This window comes from Myotis nattereri (genome assembly GCF_964212035.1).
Source record: "Myotis nattereri genome assembly, chromosome: 7".
Classification (NCBI taxonomy): domain Eukaryota; kingdom Metazoa; phylum Chordata; class Mammalia; order Chiroptera; family Vespertilionidae; genus Myotis; species Myotis nattereri.
The window spans coordinates 80,110,929-80,133,125 of NC_138082.1; the positions used below are offsets into that span (position 1 = coordinate 80,110,929).

A 22,197-nucleotide genomic window follows, 5' to 3' on the forward strand; every position below is an offset into this window, starting at 1 on the left:
ATGAAAGAATGAGGACAGACAGGAAATACCAATCAGCTCCATAATTTATTTCATTTTCACTTTGGCTAGAACCAATATGAAGATCCTAATTAGCATTACTATTACCCCTTGTGTGATGCCTTCTCTTAACTCCCTCCCCCATTAAAGCTGACCAGTCCCTCTTTAGGACCAGAAAGTACTTTTCATTTTGAGTCTTTTTAGCGTCAGTCACAGTCATGATGGGTTGCCCTGTATTTCATTTGTCCTTCCCATTAGGCTTTGAAGTCCTTAGATAAGGACCATGTTCTACTCACCTCATATCTCCAGCATCCACTGCAGGATTTGGCCATATATGTACTCTATACATGCTTGCTGAGCCACTGCCTGCCACAGAGAAATCAGTTGTCCTGCTGAGTAACCTATTCCTACCTTCCAGTGCAGTCCTCCCAGCTTTTCCTTAGGCAGAGAATCAACACCTGTTATGTTATGTTCACAGGAGCTTTTGCTTCCTTTCTTCTATATGGCTTTTCCACAAAGGATAAAACAATAATTCTTCCTACGTGCCATTAAATAAATAAAAAAAAAAGACAATCAGAGACCTAAGATGGGCCTGAATGGACAAGCAGGGAACTTGACCCAGACAGAGGCACAGAGTTAGGAGTCGTCCGGGGATGAGATTTGGGAAAGCAGAAAGGGGGTAGAGCTTCTACAGCAAAAACGCTCAAACTGTTTCCGACCCATATTAGGACAGTAAAATGCCCGAGTGATGTTTGGCTGGCAATATCTGCATCTGTTGTTGCATAATTCAGGGACAATTAGAAGGGTCTTCTCTGGAATTATGCTATGCAGACGCCTCCTGGCCTTGCCTGATGGGGATTATGTCACCACTCGAGTGTCAGCAGATGCTCTGGTGTCAGCAGGCTTGGTGGGCCGGTCAGAGTAATGCCCACAATGATCCTGGGTGATTGTTTGAGGGTAGAGTTCCCATCTCTAGTTTTATCAAGAAGATCAAACCACAGCCCTTGTCATATAAGCTGTGGGTGACTTTGGCAGTCAGAGGAGGTAAGGGAGAGGAACGAACATTCATTCAATGCCTACTGTATGGCAGGAGCTTTGCTGCCCTTAGAAACTTCACAAAAGTTATTAAGCAAGATATCACCACTTTATGGTGGATGCCACGTAGCTATTAAGTGGTAAAGCTAGGGTTCAAAGCCAGGTCTAATCTGGCTTTAAAACTTTAGCCCCTGATGCCCTCAAACGGCCTCAACAGACCACAGTGGCTCTCACAGGACCAATGAATGACTTGGCAGTTGGCTATGACATAGAGGCCCAGATATTCATGCCAACCCAGAATTTGTTTTATGTCTTACAGGTCTTGGTTACTTTGTTAAGTGAAAGACTAGAAATTTGGAAAGTTGAGAGGACTGACCAGTGGCACAAAATGCTCTCTACTCAGAAAAAAAGAAAAAGGAACAACTAAGTGAAAACAGAGAAAGGTTGAGAATAGTAGAGTGCAACAAACTCATTAGCATAACTAATGTTTTATTGGTTTTGAGAGTAGAAAGAGCACTACGTAAAAACACATGACATATGCCGAAACCGGTTTGGCTCAGTGGATAGAGCGTCGGCCTGCAGACTGAAAGGTCCCAGGTTCGATTCTGGTTAAGGGCATGTACCTGGGTTGCGGGCACATCCTCAGTGGGGGGTGTGCAGGAGGCAGCGGATCGATGTTTCTCTCTCATTGATGTTTCTAACTCTCTATCCCTCTCCCTTCCTCTCTGTAAGAAATCAATAAAATATATTTTAAAAAAACACACACACACAAAAAACACATGACATAGGAAATGCCCTTTATGATAGAATCCACCGAAATTCAAATGAGAAAATGCATCTGAAAGGGTTTTAAAGCTTAAAGTGCTATACAACTGAGAGGGATTCTTTATATAAGGAGATACTTTTTACAAGAGAAACTTGAAACAGGGGTATTTTAGCCTCTCCTTTGAGAACTAGAGCAGTTTTGAGAGTTGTTTCTTGTCGCAGAAACAAGGTGTGTTTGTTTCCTCAATTTGGCAGGGTCAGGTACAGAACAAAATTAACCTTCAGGAAAAGAAACTGTGAGTCTATATGAGACTCAGAATCAGACTCTGAACTGTGGCCAAGAAGGTTGAGTAGCACTTATTAAAGTATTTTTAGAAAAACACACACAAAAAATAGTGTAATAAAGCTGTATAAACTAAGTGAAACATTAATGGCACGCCTCGACACTTTGTACTAGTGAAATATTTTTACTTAAAAACCATTTTTTAAATTCTAACCCTTGTAAATATTCAATCGGATTCCATGTCAGTTCTATCTGCCCTGTCAAACCCTCGCCCACCATCCCTTATTCACTTTCTCTCCAGCCTTGCATTGCTGCTCATTGTACTTTAGGGAAACGTTATTCCTTTCTACTAGAACTGTTTCTGATTCTTGGGGTGTGAGTCCAAGTACACATTGTGACTTCTTCTTCCTTTCTCCTTGTTCCCTGTCCCTCTCCCTACCACCTTGGAACTTCAAATTCACACTGCAGTTTCAAATATAGAATATTTTGCTGTTCTTCCCACGAGAGAGCTTAAAATGCCTCTAATTACAGTTTCCCCATCCATCCTCTCCCTTGCAATTTTAGATGCAGCCTAACAGTGCAGTTTCCTTGACTCTTCTTTGGTTTATCATGTCATTTTGATGGATTTCTACCTTATATGAGTCTTGCGTAGATAATGGCCCAGCACCCCAACTGTGCCTACAAGAACTGCTTCCCGGGCAAAGCGAAAGGCCCACAGAGCTGCAGTCACAGTGGGCGGTGCTCTACAAACAGTGGTTGCCATTCAACTCTTCATTAAAAAATAAACTTCGGTTTTAATCACCTTAACATTTTTTCCCTATTCTGTAAGACTGCAACCTCTTATTTCATTCTGGGTGTGTTCACAGTGAAAAGTAATGTAATCCTATGGATTAGCCTTTTTCCATCTGTCAGAGTGTTCTTCAAATAAAAGTGGGGCCTGTGCATTTCCCCTGGGCCATTCTTGAACATCCCCAAGCTTGAGAATTCTCTGGGAAGCTGTCTTGAGAAAAGATCAACAAATGTGTCAGGATGGTAGGTATTTTGAACAGTAATTGATGCTTTCCCTTTTTTTTTTTTTTTTTGCCATCTATTCTTTCCCGTTATCTCTACTTTTTACCCTCAACCTTCAGGCTACTAATTATTTTGTCTTTATTGTCTTAAGAAAAAGAAATGAAGAAAAAAAACAAAAACAGAGTTGATTGTTGACTTTTTTTTTTTTTTCATTTCAAAACAGACTTTGAACCATAAGCAGGGGAGAGTTTAAAAGAAGAGACTGTTGAAGGCAAAATATTAAGCTTTTGATACTTCAAAGCCAATGCCTTGAAGGGTGGGGCGTGTGCACTATGTCAGAGCTAGACTTGCTTAGTAAGGGTCTGGATCCAGGATCCCTCGTGAGGAAGCTGGTGGTGGGTAGAGTTAGCAGTTTCAGAGCAAGTGGTCTGTGAAGTATACCTTCTGTCTGAGAACAAAGGTGACAGGTGCCCTCGGTGTGAGGTAAGGCAGGAAGATACCAGAGTAGGGAGGGGCAGGGAGAACCTGGGCAGCTAGACCTAAGGCACTTCCAGGCACAGTTCTGGGGAAGGAGAGGGAAATGGTGAGAGGAGAAAATCTTGACTTAATTGGTATCAAATCTCTACCATTTGGTGGCACTTAAGGGCACATATATGAAAGGGGAATTAAACATTTCTTGTATCTTTACTCTTTTGGCCTGAAATTCATACCCACTACTCAGTGGAAGCAGGAGGTCTGGGGTAAGGTCAAGAGTCTCTTGCAGGTTTTGTGCGCCATTGGGCAGTTTCTCAGCTTTTGTCAACCTTGAGTTCCTCATCATTAAAATGTGGATGCTGACATTAGATTGAACATATGAAACTGACATTTTTGTGGTAAAAAAATCATTGAATATCAGCATTTTCGTGTGATTCAACCTAATACCTACTTCACAGGCATGAGGAAAATATTACATAGAATAATATCCTAGACTGTCCCTGATGTTCAGTAAGTGCTAAATAAGTACATGAGTTATAAAAAGATACATAAATTAAACCCTGTGGTTTAATGCTCATAGAATAATCTGAGCTCAAAATACCTGCCCCTTACCATAAAGAATATAAAATGCCTATTAAGATGTTTCTTCTTTTCCTCTTTACGTTCTCCTCCTCTTCCTCCTCCTCCTTTTTCTTCTTCCTTCTCTTCTCCTTCCTCTTTCTTCTCTTTCTTCTTCTTAAAGTTTAATATTTTTCCTTTCTTCTTCTTTTTAGAAAGCTTATTTTTTTTGAAAGCTTACTTTTTAAAATAGTTAATGTTTTCATGGTTCAAAAACCAAAATATGTTAGAGTTCTAAAAATAGCTTTAAAACTATCTGTATTTATATGGACATAAAATATCTGTCTTTATATGAATAAAGAGAGAGATGGGTTACTCCAAGGCCATTTAGGCCACTGACAACTTCCCTGGACTCTTTCATGCAAGAGTCATTTAACTGCTTTTTTGTCATTCGAAGGTCAAATTAATGCAGAGAGAGTTTCTAGGGGGAGAGCATCAGGGGTCTTCAGAGAGGTCTTCATTTTTATTTGACATTAACAGTCTTAAATGTGCTTTGTTACCTACTCTGGGTGCTGATTACAACTTTCCCTCCTTTGTGCAGGCAAATCTACTTGGGACTATTTTGGGCTCAGCGTGGGCATGAGTCTTTGTTCACTCTGCTCCATTTCCCATGGTTTCCCTATTGATGGGAATATACTAATGAATAAACATAAGAACAAAATGGAAGTGGCTTTTTAAAAAGTAAATGACTGTTTCCATTGTATTATATATGTTCAACAACATATTTATTCCTTATATCTTTTTTGCTGGATATTTTGGGATGTGAGCCTTGCAATACTGACACAAATCCTTCTGTGATGATGACAATTTTCTTTGCCTAACAGCCTAACAACTGGCCAGGTATTGTCACTTCAGTGTATGAGATGGCATCTTGTCAGAAATGACAGCCCAAGTGAGGTAGATCAGTTGAGGGAATTTAATACCAGGAACTAATTACAAAGGTATAGGAAGGGCAGGAAAGCCAAAGTGGGGAAGGAGGAGCACTCTAGTATTAAAAGCCTTTATCTCTCACCCCTAGGGTTGGAGAGACAAACAGAGGAGCTGGAGTAACAGACCCTTGGAGCCACTGTCCCTGGCTGGACCCAGAATGGGAATCATTGAGGAGAAGCTGTGGGAGAAGCTCCCTGAATCACGGAGGGGGTGAAATAGTTGGTTTCTCCTCTTCTTCTGCCCATGCTCCTACTTTATCTCTTTACCTTTCATTGTCTTAATTTGTTTGGGGAACAGGCAAGTGAGTTGAGCAAATGGAGTTGGCAGGAATCAGTTTCCTTCGAAACAGAGTAAGAGAAGGGCGAGAAATGAATGGATCTGAAAGCAAATAGGCAAATGACCAATATATTAAGGCTAGAGCATGTGTTATATTGAACTTGGGGTAGTAAAAGGTCAAAGCTGGCCAGAGAAGCCCAAACTAGGGGTTGGGCAAGGCCAGTGAGGTATAATGGATATTGCTTATAAAATACAGGGTCATAAATAGAAGTTGAGGCAATATAGGGGACTAGCACATACATATCATAAATTATAAGTTGAGAAGATTAAAACAGTTCCCTGGAGATTGAAAAACAGGAAGTTACAGATTTTTCCAATAATTAGGTCACACAGGAGATAGAAAATCAACACACACGGAAAAATAACAAGGTCAAATATGCTAGAGAAGTACAATGTGTTATCTGTACCTAGGAATTCATTCCAAATTAGTTGAAATGTAGAGAGCTGAATCTAAAAAATCATTTTCTTAGTTTTTGCCAATATCTTTTCCATTTTATATACTTTTATTATCTGAGTTAATTTCCATATCTGCTTGAAAATTGTACTTTAAAATCGCTGATATTAGCTTACCTAGTTGTTATTGGTCTTTCTCAGGAGAGCAGATTGTAAAGGAAAGTCGTTATGTATTGGAGTTTTCTGTTGATTTCAAGCTCAATAAGTAGGATATTCCTGTTATATTCAATGGGCATTTAACTGCAATGAAGAAGGCAAAGATAATGGGAAATAAAAAGAGAAATCATCCAAACAATGAACAGAACAAAAGCTTATACTTAAAAAGTAAAATAACTTTCAAGTTAGTCTTATATTTTCTATCCTTTCATGGCAATCTCCTATTTATTCCTTTCAGCATCATATAAGAAAAAGATAGGTACTTTAAAGTGATCCTACCACTCTATCCTATACAATAAAAGGCTAATATGCAAATCGACCGAATGGCGGAACAACCGGTTGCTATGACATGCATTGACTACTAGCAGACACTTAATGCAGGAGCTGCCCCCTGGTAATCAGTGCACTCCCCATGGGAGCACTGCTCATCCAGAAGCCCTGAGCTGGGCTCATGGCTGGCGAGCGCAGCGGCAGTGGAGGGAGATCTCCTGCCTCCGCGGCAGCGCTAAGGATGTCCAATTGATGGCTTAGGCTCACAGGGAGCAGGCCTAAGCTGACAATTGGACATCCCCTGAGGGCTCCTGGACTGTGAGAGGATGCAGGCCGGGCTGAAGAAATCCCCCCCTCACCCAGAGTGCAGGAATTTCATGAACTGGGCCTATAGTGTAAAAAATAATCTCTCTGAATCCATATATACTTATTTGGATAACTGAATCAAAAAATTATACCTAGCCTTTAATTAACTAGATTTAAAGTTTTTATTTTATTTTTTTTATTAATCAAGATCTTTTGATGGAATCTAAGTGAATATCTGCAGGAGATGCCTCATTCACTAATTATACAAGCTTCTTGCAATAATTAATGTTTGGAAAAAATCAGTGTATTTTGCATACTGTTATTAATTATAAAAATGTGCATTTTGGAATGTAATAAAGGAAGCATGTAGAGTTACAGAAATACAAGTTTATACAATCACACACACAACTGAGGCCCAAAGCCTATACAGATATAATGAGGCTACTGTAGCTATAATTACCTAGGTAATTAATAAAATTCATTCACCTAGAAATGTGAGCATCAACTATGTGAAGGCACTAGACTAGACTCTGAGAACATATAGGCTCACATAATTCATAGCTTCAGGAAGTTTATAAGCTAGAGAGAAAGCCTAAGAGGCTCTTCAATGGACTTTGAGAAATGACTACTGGCAGGACCACAGGTGGCACAAAGAAGGGAGATGTCCCCAGGTGAGGAAGCATCAGCAAGTTTTCAACCTCAGGTTTGGCCGATCTGAGCCTCTGGATTTTAGATAGCTCGGCCCCAGGCCTTGACCTGCTGCCCATGGCAAGCTCCAGCCTGGTTTACCACCTTGAGCTAACATCACACTGCTGTACACACAGCCACACCTTCTGCTATCCTCTCACTCCCAGATCACAAGGGCACACTTTGCAAACTAGAATTCCACCTCTACACACACACACACACACACACACACTTCACTTCCCACACCAAATAGATCGTCTGGTCCTGTGGACTGCATTACTCAGAAATAACTCTGAACATTCCCCTCTTCTGTGCCTGCACTGCTCTGCTTGCCATTTCTCAGTTTACTCTATCACAGTGGTCTCCTGTCAGGTCTCCCCATCTCCTGGTTTGTTTGACCTGCTCCATTGCCCCTTTTCACTGGTAAAGAGGTATCTTTCCAAAACATGTTCTTCTCTTTTCCAATACCTTCTGTTGGTACCATTGCCTATACACAGTGATTCTCAGACTTGGATGTGCTCAAGAATCACTGAAGGAACTTTTTTTAAAAAACAAAACAAAACACAGATTCCTCCAGAACCAAAATTTCCAGAAGTGGGGCGAGGACAATCTGTATTGTTTATAAGTTCTCCAGATGGCTCTTTCCTATCAGCCTGGTTCTAATTGGGGGACCAGGATTTTTGGAACTGCAAGGTAAAGTCAAATGTAGCTCACAGTCTTTCACACATTCACATAGACTCTTCCCTTATTTTTTCCTCTTGTGACTACCCCTCCTGCACTTTCTGTCCCTGTGGTTCTTTTTGGTGAGACTGGTGGAGGTGGTGTGGGCATGACCCAGGTGTGGCCAACTGGAGTCACAGTGAAGTGCTCAATAGGGCGCCCGATCCAAGCCAGCTAATGGGAGTCACTCCCAGTTTCTTTGTTGAGACCACTGAGAAAGAGTGTTCTCTGCACTGGGGTTAGAACATAAGCTATTTTTGCCACTGTGTGAGTACAGCTGCCTGGGAGGGAGGCAGGCACAGTGGTAAACAAAGCCAAAAGAGAAAGGCAGATTCTGGTGATATTTTTAGTCTTTGCATCCAGCTATGCCTGAACCCAATTTACCCCTTGGAATTTACATTTGGAGATCCACTCACTTTAAAGGAAAAAGTTCCTTTTTATTCTTAAGCTGGTTTCAGTTTTCTTTCTTTCATTTACTACCAAAAGTTTCTTGGTCAATATGTAGGACATTATACCAGATTTTATAACATCATTAAGTTTGTTATATTCCACAAGAATTGTGTGAATTTTCTTAAAGCTTTTATCTTCTAAGGCTCTCTAGAGATATATTTCTGTAGAAATACTCCAGTAATTTGTTGTGAAATCTTAAATAAGTTACTTATCTCTCTGTACCCCAGTTTCTTCATTTGCTAAACTAGGATGTTACACTGAGTCCTTTTGAAAAATTATTTTTCTATTAAAAAAATACCAAACATAATGTTAGAGCAATTGACTGCTATTTAAGGATTATAATTCCCCAGGAATAAATGCAGCAATGGCACATACTATGCATTAGGCTTGTGGGGGCTAGAAGGGGGTGGAGCAGGAAGAGAAAATTTGATAAACTTTGTTTTGGATAAATCCAAAACAGTAAAAAAAAAAAATATTATTTATCATATCATCATTAGCTTCTTTTGTAACTGGGAGACTTGTTCCAGAAATGTGAGAACTGTCACAGGTTGTTAAATTTACCAAAGGGTGAAAACAAAAGATGTGTCAAAAAAAATGTATTCATAATTGAGTTTGTTCTCATTAAACTGGAACCAAATACATAGTTTCAGATTGAGATGAGAAGCCTGAACATTTTTCAAACATGTTTTAAGGAGGATGGCAATGCCTGAGATAGCAGTAGAAAAAAAAACCCCAATGAATATTTAAAAATCTGAGCTGCTCTAAAACTAGAACCAGTTTTAGGAAAAAAACATGACATGTTAAACTAAATGCAATGTATGCATTGGACCACATTAAAATTTCAAAGAATTAAGAATGCACAACAAAGAAGTGTTGTGGAGGAAGGGGAACCCTCAGACACTTGATGGGAATGCAGACTGGTGCAGCCACTGCGGAAAACAGTGTGGAGTTACCTCAAAAAATGAAAAATGAAACTGCCTTATGACCTAGTAGTACCACTTCTGGTAATATATCTGAAGAAACCCTAGCTATTAATTCAAAAAAGTATATGCACCCCTATGTTCATTGCAGCATTATTTGGAATAGCCAAGATTTGGAAGTAGTCCAAGTGCCCATCAGTAGATGAGTGGATGAAAAAGCTGTGGTACATTTACACAATGGAATGCTAGCCATCAGTAAAAAAGAATGAAATCTTATCCTTTGCAATAACATGGATGGACCTGGAGAGCATTATGCTAAGTGAAGTAAGCCAGTCAGAGAAAGAATTCACTTATATGTGGAATCTAATGAACAAAATAAACTAACAAAGAAAATAGAAATAGACTCATAGATAGAGAACAGAACATAGCCAGCTCTCAGAGGGGAGGGAGGTTGTGGCACTGGTTGAAAAAGGTGAAGGGATTAAGAAAAAACACCTCATAGACACTGACAACAGTATGATGATTACCAGAGGGAAAGAGGGCGGGGGAGGTAGGAGACAAGAAATGGGGAATCAATAGAGATGGAAGGAGACCTGACTTGGGGTGGTGAATACAGAATACAAAATGTACAGATGTATTGTAGAATTGTACCCCTGAAACATATATAATTTTATTAACCCATGTCACCCCAATCCTATCTAATAAAAGAGAAACATGGTAATTGGCGTATGACCGCTACCCTTCCCATTGGCTAATCAGCGAGATATGCAAATTAACTGCCAGCCAAGATGGTGGCCGGCAGAGAGGCAGCTTGAAACTAACATGAGGCTTGCTTGCTTCAGTGACGGAGGACTCCAACGTTTCCCGCCTGCCGCTGCAGGCCTCTGAGCTGCAACTCTAAGCAACTATGTAACAAATATAGAAGCTAAACAAAACCCCAGAAACCTGCTTTAGTCCACCCGGCTTCAGCCAGCAGGATTGCAACATTGTAACCAAAGGCCAGAAACCTACTTTCAGCAGCAGAGGCCTAAGAGCCGGGGCCAAGCCTCAAAGCTAAAGCTGGCCCAGAATAAAAAAAGAAAAAAACAAAAGAAAAAAAAGGAGCGGTTGGGAGCTTCAGTCACCCCCAGCCTAAAAACAGCCCTCAGCCCCTCACCCAGACTGGCCAGGCACCCCAGTGGGGACCCCCACCCTGAAGGGTGTGTGACCAGCTGCAAACAGCCATCATCCCCTCACCCAGGCTGGCCAGGCACCCCAGTGGGGACCCCCACCCTGATCCAGGACACCCTTCAGGGCAAACCAGCTGGCACCCACCCGTGCACCAGGCCTCTGCCCTATATAGTAAAAGGGTAATATGCCTCCCAGCACCGGGATCAGTGTGACAGGGGGCAGCGCCCAAAACCCCTGATTGGCCCTGCTCTGTGTGTGACAGGGTACAGAGCCCCAACCCCCCTGATTGGCCCTGCTCTGTGCATGACAGGGGGTGGTGCCGCAACCTCCCCATCGACCCTGCCTTGAGTGTGACAGGGGACGGTGCCTCAACCCCCCAATCGGCCCTACCCTGAGCGTGGCTGAGGGTGGCATTGCAACCTCCCGATCACCCTGCTCTGTGCATGACAGGGGGCGGCGCCCCAACTCCCCAATTGGCCCTGCTCTGAGCCCGACCAGGGGCTGCACCTAGGGATTGGGCCTACCCTCTGCCACCCGGGAGCAGGCCTAAGCCAGCAGGTCATTATCTCCCAAGGGGTCCCAGACTGCGAGAGGGCACAGGCTGGGCTGAGGGACCCCCCTCTCCCCCGAGTGCACAAATTTTTGTGCACTGGGCCTCTAGTACATTATAAAAAGAATGCACTTCTTTTTATCTTTTATTTTAAAAGTAATCAAAGGTACCATTTCCTGTAACATTTTTTTTTATCCAACTGGCAAGCACGTGTTTGTGCATGACTCCCAGTTTATTTACACATAAAAATGTTACTGCAACCTACAGTGTGTTTGTTTCCCCTCTCACATCTGTTTTTTCTCTACTTTTAGATATTAATACTTAAATTAATGACCTTCCCCTAAGACATGTTGAAGTTAGACGGAATTTTCCTAAAAGCTTTTTTTTTATTATTATGTTGTGGCATTGGCATTGGATGTGCAGTCCAGGTAACTTAGAAATATCTCTCCTATCCTACTAGATTTTTTAAAATTACAAGAATCAATGTAACAAGACAGAAATTTAGTTATAACAAGAAGTGAATAATCTTCCCCTTTAATCTCATTCCTCTTAGGTTTCCCATTGTTTCATGTATAGCTGTCCATATCATCTCTGTTTATACCACATATCAATATATACATATAGGGCCCACCCTTCCTCCCTTTTCTGTATTTTTCCGAATATTAGATCACACTACAAATCAAAGGTCACAAACTGATGGCCCGCAGTCTATATATATCCGGGGAAATGTTTTGTTTCCAAAACTTTACGGAAATTTGACATGAAAAAACTGGAAGACCTGGCTCCACAGGCCTGCGTGATGATAATATTTTTGATACTGCACAGGCCCTCCAGTTTCCATTCCCTGTTATTTATACCTTCACTAATCCACCTTGCTATATTCCTGGTATGTCACCCATAAGCATCTGAGTTTATATCCTTCTGATATTACTTAGCATCTTGCTTTTGGGACTTATCATATCATGGTATTATCCATTAGAATTAGATTCAGCTGCATATAACTGAAAAAGCCAAATTACACGGGCTTAAATGTTAAGGGTTTATTTTTCTTTCCTGTAAAGTAAGTCTGGAAGAGGGGGTTCCAGAGGTTTTATAGGGCACTTCAAGGTCATTAGGGACCTGAGTTCCTAGTTTGCTGCTCTACTTTCCTTAGGACGCAGCCTCTGGTCTCAGGCGAGTTAATAATCCATAGTGGCTGAGAAGCCACTTTATCTGTGTTTCGGGAAGGAAGGAAAGTGGAAGACACAAAACCAAAATGGCACTCTTCCCAAGTCAACCTTCTTAAAAGATATTTTCCAGAAGTTCCACCCAACTACTTCTACTTGCATTTCATTGGCCATAACTTGATCACACAGCCACACCTGCCTGAAAATGAGATTGAGAAATACAGTCTTTTGATTGGGCACATATGCATCTGAATAAAACCCAGGTGCTAGTAGTATTAAGGAGAAAGCATAAGTTCCAATCTCTCTTACATTTCCCTGCAAATTAAAACAGGTACGTGGAAGAGATTGTGAGGGTCCCTCAACATCCAGCCTCCCCTCCTAAGTTAAAAGAAACCTGAGAGATACCTGGTCACAGAGGCACTTGAAATAAAAGATGCATTTTTAATTCTTCACAACTTTAAGTAATTCTTTGTGATAATAATCTTTTCTCCCTCCAACATCCAGTACTTTTATTTTTTAAGGGGTCACCCAAATGGGATTTCTAAGACTAACATATACAAATTTTAACTTTAAAAAAAATTTATCTTGCCCTAACCAGTTTGGCTCAGTGGATAGAGCGTCAGCCTGCAGACTGAAGGGTCCCAGGTTCGATTCTGGTCAAGGGTATGTAACTGGGTTGCAGGCACTTCCCCAGTGGGGGACGTGCAGGAGGCAGCTGATCCATGTTTCTTTCTCATCGATGTTTCTAGCTATCTATCCCTTTCCTTTCCTCTCTGTAAAAAATCAATAAAAAATATTTTTAAAAATCATCTTCACTGTTGAAAGTATTACAGATGTCCTCCTTTTTCCTCCCCCATTGACCCCTTCCACCCAGGTCTTGACTGCACTATTGTCTGTGTCCATGGACTATGCATATAAATTCTTTGGTTAATCTCTTCATGCCCTCCCCCAACTCCTACCCTTCCCTCTGAGATTCCTCAGTCTGTTACATGCTTCTATGCTGCTCAGAGGGTATCAATAAATATCGATGGTTAACTTTGTAGAAGGTTCTAGCAATTCACGTTCTCAGGAACAGGGTCAGTGCATGTCTATTTTCTTATACACTTATCAGCACTGGGTATTTTTTTTCTCCTTTTAAATGTTGTGAATGATGGGTTGGAAAAAATGGTATCTGTCATTGTCTAATTTGTAGTTCCCTTACTATCAGCAATAAAAAACCTCTTTTCCTATGTTAATTTTCCGTTTAAATTTCCTTTGTAAATGTGGTGTTAGGTAGTACTCTTTGCCAATGTTTTTGTTGGATTGTTTGCTTTTTTCTTATCATTTTAGAAACTATTAGATATATTAACCTTTGTCATATGTGATGCAAATATTTTCTTTTAACCTATAATTTAAATCTTTAGCCAATGGAAAGTTGTGCATGTAACCTAAGCTTTCCATTACTGGCTATGGTTTTCTATTTTTATTTAAGAAATTTTCCCCCACTCTGAGATTATACAAATATTTTCCTAAATTTTCCTATAAAATATAGTTTTGTTTTTATTATTAGACTCATTCATTCAACTAACATTTGTTGGACATTTATTATGTGCCTGGTCCACTTCTCATTCTAGTGGGGATATTTCTAGTTGGGAGAGCTAGACAATAAACAATTGAACCAATAAATAAACCAGGCATTTCACCAGAGAATTAAACATAGGGCATGGTAGTGTGAGGCAGGCTGCTTCAGATTGGGTGGTCAGGAAGTAAAATTTAAAGTAAAATTTGAGGAGGTAAAATTTAAACTGACCCAGGAACCACTCATGATTAGTGGGGAAGTACAGGGAGAGGATGCAGGTAGAAATGGCGTTGGTGTGTGAAGAAGAGCAAGAAGGCTGATGTAGCTAATGCATCAGGGAGAGGGGAGGCAAGTTGGAGAGGGAGGCAGGCACTAGAACACGAGGGCTTATTGGGCCATGACGAGGGGTATAGGTTTTATTCTACATTGGAGATTTGTAGTTCACCTGGAATTTGTGTCTATAGGTAATGTGATGTGGGGATGTGGAGTCTTTTATTTTCCTTTCGCAGTCTTTCTTTCAGAGTTATATGTAAACTAAGCTATTCATTTTTTGCAGGTGGTAGGGGGACTGGGATGATATCTCACAGAATCTCACTTCACTTTAAACACTATACAGCTAATATCACTATGTGAAATATATTTTCAATTGAAATAAAATATATAATGAGTATAATATTTTTATGCCAGGGAATGTATGTGATCATTGAATAAAATCCTTTCAGAACTTCTTTTTAGAACTATGGTCAGAAGCAGTTGATAAGTCACCCTATGAAAACCAGTTTTATTACTTTATAGTCACATAAAGCTTTTTATCCAAAAACATAGCCCTAGTTGATCAGCTATTTTATTCACTGAACTTGGCTCTGAGAAAAATGACTTTTGGCCAATCCCAGAAGTCAAATCTCCTCACAAAGGGCCAAGATTTGCCCCCAATAAAGATATTGAAAAGAATGTGCTAAAGCTCCAAAGACAAGCCTGAAGAGACCTTCTGAAACTATTTTTGCACACTAGCAGCATGACAAGAGTAGGCACACGGGACCTATGATAACTTCTGCGAAGAGGAGGACCTGTTTGGGGAATGTTTAAGTCTATATGTTTAAGTAATAAGTAAGAATCATTAATTTATAATGATACCCTATTTCTCTTGATCTGTCCATAAGATCATTCTGTAATTTGTTAAATGCTTTTAAAAAAATGTAAGCTTTACAACACTGTGTAGGTTGGGTATTTCTGCCAATTTTATAGCAGAAGAAAGATTAAAGAACTCATAACTCAAGTTTCTTGACTCCAAGTTCAGTGTCCTCTTTACACACTAAGTTAGTTGTCTAAGACCACACAACTTGAAAAGGGAGAAGCCAGAGTTCACAGCCACCTCCGTGACCACTAGCCTACATGAACATCTTGACCATTTAGCTATCTGCCCTTAATGAATGCTCCCTGTGGATTTGACTGGTCTGCCAATTTGCAAATAGTCATCCCTGCAGCAAGTACCTATGTTGATTTTTTAAAAAATATTTCGCATTGTAAAATAATGGAGATTGAGTGACATGTGAATTTCCTGGTCATGTTAAGATCCAGAGACATTTGCTAAGTTGCCTTGAATATAGGAATACCCTAGGAAATCTCATGGTAACTGGTAACTAGGATAACAGTCAAAATTAAACAATGCTGTGGCATTACAACTAAAGGCCCCGAAACGGGGTCAGGACCAGGTTTTGGTCTGGACTCTGTTCCCTAGCTTCTCTAAGATATTGGGGAAAATCTCTTACACTCTCCGTGCTTCTGTATCACTCAGGGTTCTTAAATTTTTTTTTTTTAAATATATTTTATTGATTTTTTACAGAGAGGAAGGGAGAGAGATAGAGAGTTAGAAACATCGATGAGAGAGAAACATCGATCAGCTGCCTCCTGCACATCTCCTACTGGGGATGTGCCCGCAACCCAGGTACATGCCCTTGACCGGAATCGAACCTGGGACCTTTCAGTCCGCAGGCCGACGCTCTATCCACTGAGCCAAACCGGTTTCGGCAGGGTTCTTAAATTTGATGCAAGTCATGGAAACAGATTACTACTAACTTAAGTAACGGGGAATTTATTGGAAGGATTCTGCAAGACTCACAGATGCTTCAAAGGTTCAAAACCAGGCTTGGAAACCAACAAGAACCAAGCATCTGATTGACCTGAGCTAAAGGAATCGGGTACTATTAGGGAGTCATGGATGTAAGACAGTCAAACAAACCCCACCCATCCACTATTGCTTTCTTTTTGGTATCTAACAAGATAACCTTTAGGACATCTTTTAGCTCTGGCATCTTCTACTTCTCTGTATTTGGAGAAGGGGGAGCAGGAAGGGGACATATGCAAATAGGGTGGTCAGAAATGCTGTGGCCGGATGTTCCCCTGAGGCTCTGCACAGCTGAGGAAGGCTGAGCCACCACAGCAGTACAGAGGCTGACCAATTTGGCATGTAGCAAGCAGGAAGTCGAAGGGGTGTTGAGCAAGTAAAGGGTTTGGGTAGACAAATTATGAGGAACAAGCACAAATGACACTTCTAACAAGTGTTGGGAAATTCCAAACACTTCTAGCAGTCGCAGCCTTTCCAGACAAAGGGTAGTCTTGACTATGTGCAAGAGACGGTGGTGGAAGGTTTCTTCAGGCTTGCAAAATGTAGCACCACCACCAGCTCCACATTTGAATGCAGTGCACGAGTAAACGTTCAACAGTCTTTCCAAGCACAATTTGCAAGCTTGCAGCCCACAGGTCAGGCCTAGCTTTGCAAAGAATTTGTTACCAAGAGATAAAAATACAATTTCTGACTTTTCTTGGAAAAAGGAGGTTCTGGCAGCACTGGGCCTGCAGAGCAAGTTTTCCATTGTCTTCTGTCAGGATGCTGGCTCTCCAGATTGCCATACCCTCCTCATGGCCCTCTCCACTCCTAACGATGCCTGCCTGGACCCTGGGAGCATTCCAGGTTCTGACCTGTGACATAACTACTTCCATGACAACCCAGCGAAGGCCAGCATGGGCGCTGCCATCTCGAGGATCTACCAGGGTGGGCTTCCTCAGTGACCTGTTCAAGTCCCTAACCTCTGTCCTGGGGACTCCTTTGGTAAGATTCCTTTGCTCCCGACTTACACCTGTCATGCTAGAAAATAACCATTTCCTCTCCCCCAATCAAGCCACATCTCCCTCTCCTGTCAGAGCCAATCTTCAGGCATCTGTTCTCCCAAATGACCTTAAATACCCGATGGTGGAAAAGGCAGCAAAGAATCCCCGCTTAGCATCTTCTAAAATGTAGGAGGCGGGGAACACCTATGCATCCGGAAACATTTCCTTGTCTTCTTGGAAGACAATCTCTGAGGAAAACCTTCCTCCAGGGCTATTTGTTCACTAATTTTTCTGTGAGTAGCTGTGGATGTGCAGGGCACTGATAGATGATGATGATTCCCCGAAGTGAGTCTCCTCTGCACATAGCTGATCCCATCTGGATGCTACTCCTCACATATTTCTATCCCTGAACTACAGCCCACAATGTAGGGCAGAGACGGTTCAGTTCAACCTCTCCTTTGTGGAATCCATTCCCTACAAAGCAGCCACAACATTTCCTTGCTTAAATCTCTTGGATGATTTCCGAGTTGCGTTGAGGCTAAACTTTAAGATGCTTAGAAAAGTCTACAAATCCTTGCCTTGTTTGTTTCTTCCGTCTCTCTCAGACGTCACCTCCCTTTGCATCTTCCCTGGCTCACTCCAATTTGACCACTTGGGCCTTCCTTCAATTTGTGGAAGAGGCCAAGCTCTCTCCCACCACAGGGCCTTGATGCTTGCTGTCCCCTCGTCCTGGAGGGCTCCCCTTTCTCTTTTCCCTTTCCCCTAACACCTGCTATCCTTCAGCCCTCAGCTTTTCAATCCTACTTCTCTATCTTTTCCCTCCCTCCCACTCTCCCACCCATCATCCCCATTTCTCATAGCACCATGTCTCTGCTATTATTCTTAACACAACTTGGGTGTTTCCCCACCAAATTGTAAGCTCTATGAGAGTAGAGACCTTACCATTTTGTGCCTATTGCCTATTCTGGGTCAGCACAGTCTCATCCATAATACAGTTGGTGATATATATATATATATATATATATATATATATATATATATATATTATAAATAATTTAACCAAATGAATGAAAAACCACATTCCATCCCCCGGCCAGTCAATACCACACTACGTGATCTTCTGGCAGGAATTAGACATCCTTTCTTAGGAATAATATTTTTTATTACAGCCTCATATAAGCAGCTTTATCAGAAGATAAGCCTGGTGGAGAGGACAGCTATTAAACTTTTCGTTTCCCCAGACCATCACCTGGGAACTGAGTAGAAAAGCCAATCCCCAGGCCCCACTCCAGACCTAATCAGAGAGCTCGGGTGTGGCCCAGCACTCCGTGTGGTAACAAGCCTTCCAGGTAATCCTGATACACGCTTAAGTTTGAAAACATCCTTCAAGGCTTCCCGGTCTTTAACCTCCTTTTTACATGACAAATTTTGGTCCTTAATCCTCGGCATAGTCCTGCTCTTAGAATGGTATAATCTTAAACTCCCCCAGAGGGAAATATAAAAATGCACAAGTGTGAATGAATAAAAACCTCGGCACAAAGGCAGGCAGAAGAGCCAGGGAGCAAAGCTTTGTTCACCCGTCCCCGGCCTGCCCTCCCCAGATCTGATGCTGCTTTTTTCCACCCAGAAAAGCAGTCACTCTAGTTACAGGAATGGTTGTGTGCCGCTCACAGCGTTAGCAATCAGACCGTCCTCCCGGGGCGCGGGAGACGCCGGTGGCTGCGGAGCCCCGTCCCACCCCTCCCCGGTCCAAAAAACTCCAATTTTTTTTTTGGGGGGGGGGTTGGGAGAGGTGGATTGCCAGCCTTCATCTCCCACCCTTTATTATGGGGCAAACCATTCTTCCTGGCACAGAAGTCACGAAGACTAAAAGCCCGTTCAGCTTCAGGAGCACGGGAGGCCCCGGCCGGCTCCCCGCCCCTCGGCGCCCGGAAAACCCGCAGTGGATTCCATTCACGGAGGGACGGGAGCGGCCGCCGGCGGCGCGCCTCACTGCGCATGCGCCCTCGCCCCGCCCGCTCCGAGCCGGAAGCGGAGCTCGCAGCCGGCCCGGCCTGGCCAGGGCGTCGGCACCGGCGGCCATCTTGGCTTCCCCGGCGAGGCGGCGAGAGGGGAAGAAGTTGTAGGGTGGGGGCCGGAGTGAGGAGGAGGGGAGAGGAGGGGGAGGAGGCCGCGGTGGGGCAGGGCGGGGACTGCCTGCCCGCCTGGGTTGCGGAAGTGGTAGCGGCTGACCGAGCTGACTGCTTTCTCGCTGCTGCTTCAGCTTCCCGGTTCCCCCACGGACGGAGAGGGCGGCCCGGCTGTGGATGGTCAGATAGCTCCTGCCTTCCGCCGCCGATCCCTGGCCACAACCAGTACGGAGCAGACGGCGGCAGCGGCAGCAGCAGGCGAGGAGGAAGATGGCGGGACGGCTGCCGGCCTGTGTGGTGGACTGTGGCACCGGGTACGGGGGCTTGCGGGCGGGGGCGGGGAAACTGAGGCTGGGGTGGGAAAATGGCGGGGAGGCGGAGGTGGGGGATGAATGGGGCGGCCAGGTGCCGCCGCCGGCGGTGTCAGCCCCGGCCCGGTCGGGGTGCGAGGGGTGGGGCCCGGCGAGACAGGCCGCCCGCGTTCCCGGTTTCACACTCTGGGACCTGGGCGGGTGCGCGGGGCCGAGGAGCCCCCACGGCGTGGATTTCTCCGCGCACCGCTCCCGCCCTTCCCCCGCCGCGGTGGGCGGCCGCCCGGGGTGCGCGGAGGTCGCCGCCCGGGGCGCGCGGACGCGGTGCGGGGGTCGCCGCGCCCGGCGCCGGCTCTCCCTGCCCTCCGCGCCCTTCCTGCCGGCTGTCGGGGCCCGCGGGCCCGGGCGCGGCGACCGGCTCGGCCGAGGAGCGAGAGAAGAGAAGCGCGCCGGTCGGTGTTGCAAGATCGCGGTGACCACACTGCCCGGGGTGTGGGTGGGGAGCGGGCGGAATGGGCCTCGGAAGATGGGAGGCGACATCGGGGCTTCCTCGGCCGCCGCCCGCCGCCGCGTCCCCTCGCGGCCCTTCCCCTCGCGGCCTGCGGGGCCCCCGGCGACCCGAGGCACGTTTCAGTCCGAGGGAGATGTCAGGCGTTCCTTCTCCTGCCTTCGAAAAGTCCCCCCGTGAGCCAGCGCGCTGCAACTTCCTCAGTTTTGTCAAAGCCGCTTCCTGCTTTCGGGCTTTCATACCCTTATAAGGTAGTTTTTCGTTTCCAACCTGAACACCTCTGATGAGAACTTGCAGAATTAAGCCGATTTCAGAGCGACCCGAGTGCCTTCCCGGTGCTGGGTGTCACATCATGTGAGCGTAAACGATGTCCATACATGTTCGCTCCCCGGGGATGGAGGACGGGGAGCGCCGGGAAGGCATTGTCAGCGGCGGGCGTTCCTCCTGGCGGTGCCGGCGGGGCGGGCGGCGTGGGGCCGGCGGGGCGCCCGCTCTCCCCGGAGCCGGGGTCCGGGCCGTGCTGGCACTGACCGACGCGGGGGTGGCCTTAGGAAGCGGTCTTCCCTTTGCCTTCTTAGGCGGTGCAGAGAGTTACGCCACGCTTGGGAGTTCTGTGTAGAAAACACTGTCTGTATTTGAGCGCAGAAGGACTGCTTTATGTTCCTGTATTGGAAGTGTTTTCTTTTTGTGGACGTGCCCTGCGCTGATTTATTATTACATCTGTTAATTTCCAAAATACTCCGATATTTTTTTTTTGGGGGGGGGAGGGTTGGGAGAGGTGGATTGCCAGCCTTCATCTCCCACCTCTTATTATGGGGCAAACCATTCTTAAAGGATGCTCTTCTGTTTGCTCTCTGTAAAATTCCTCTTAACTTTATGCTAGTGTGGCAGTTTCTAAAATCCCAGCCATGCACAGGGAAACAACCCATCTATTAATATTTTCCCTTGGGGAAAATTAGCCTAGTTTAGCCTTGGTTACATGTATTTGTGTGTGTGTGTGTGTGTGTGTGTGTGTGTGTGTGTGGACAGCTTATTAAAGCTACTTTTTCTTAATCCAGTCGTACTTTCCAGTATTTTCTTTTCCTCCCTTCTTAGTCTAATTGGTGAATAGTTTTATGTTCAGGATTAGTTTTAAAATCAGATTTGGCCCGACTGAGAAGGAATTTTCAGTGTGTTTTGTTAAACTGAAAAATATTGCTACATAGTTAATATTTTATACTTTAAGAAATTATTGGGTTGTCAATAAAATTAGTATAGATAATTAACACCCCAGTCAATAACGTCTTAAGTAGGATGTTACCTTGTCTTCCTTCATTTTTTTCCCTTTTGAAATACAGTTTTGGTTATTTTTGAATTAGTATACTAGATATTTCATTGAGGTTAACTGTCCTTACGTGACCTTTCTGATAGGGCAACTTTGACCTTAAAACACCTGCCAAGTGACCAGGAGGTGTGGGGAGGGTTCAGTTTATATTTAGGATATTTTTGTTTTAACATTTCAGTTATTACTACTTTGTTACATTTTACATTATTACATTAGTTTTACCTTACAAGGAGAGGTTGTTAACTGGACACTCATGATTTCAATGGAACTGATTAGGATTCCTCATTGCCCGTTACTTTCTTTTACAAAACATTTATCACAATTTGAAATCCATCTTTAGAGAGTCATTTATTTTGGTCTTCAAAGGGCTTTTTGGTCCTTCAGTTGCCTTTTAATGCAACTCCTAGACCAGTGATGGCGAACCTACGACACGCGTGTCAGAGGTGACACGCGAACTCATTTTTTTGGTTGATTTTTCTTTGTTAAATGGCATTTAAATATCTAAAATAAATATCAAAAATATAAGTCTTTGTTTTACTATGGTTGCAAATATCAAAAAAATTCTATATGTGACATGGCACCAGAGTTGAGTTAGGGTTTTTCAAAATGCTGACACGCCGAGGTCAAAAGGTTCGCCATCGCTGTCCTAGAACATTACACCTTCAGCTTTATTAGCAAACACAGGATAGCTCATTGAGATTGGACCCTGGGACAAGCATCTCTAAGTGAGGCCTTACTTGATAGGGAGTTTTATGTTTCAGAATAGTGTGTGTGGTCTCCAGATGCAAATTGTGCACCTATAATTTCTGTATTCCTCTGTGCTTTAGAGAATGCATTCATGTCTTCCGTCTAATTGCAGTTACTCAGTGTAAGTGAAAAATGAAAACCTTAATCAGTTTGCTCATTCCATTTAATTATATACATTAGCCAAAATGTGACTGAAGAAAGGGGCCATCTATGAA

The 22,197-nt window shown here is 43.5% G+C and overlaps 1 protein-coding gene across 3 annotated transcripts in view; it reads left to right on the forward strand.

The window, feature by feature from the left end:
* Window positions 1–18,990: 18,990 nt before the first annotated feature.
* Window positions 18,991–22,197, forward strand: part of ACTR3 (actin related protein 3) — a 66,441-nt gene continuing 63,234 nt past the window's right edge. Inside the window, exons 1-2 of one of the 3 annotated variants that reach the window (XM_081095337.1) lie at window positions 18,991–19,090; window positions 19,227–19,406. In XM_081095337.1, the coding sequence (XP_080951463.1) occupies window positions 19,363–19,406 (44 nt within the window). In that variant the 5' untranslated portion in view covers window positions 18,991–19,090; window positions 19,227–19,362. Of the gene's footprint in view, window positions 19,091–19,128; window positions 19,407–22,197 lie in introns of those variants that run through there. The other 2 variants (XM_081095336.1, XM_081095338.1) reach the window with 2 other exon arrangements.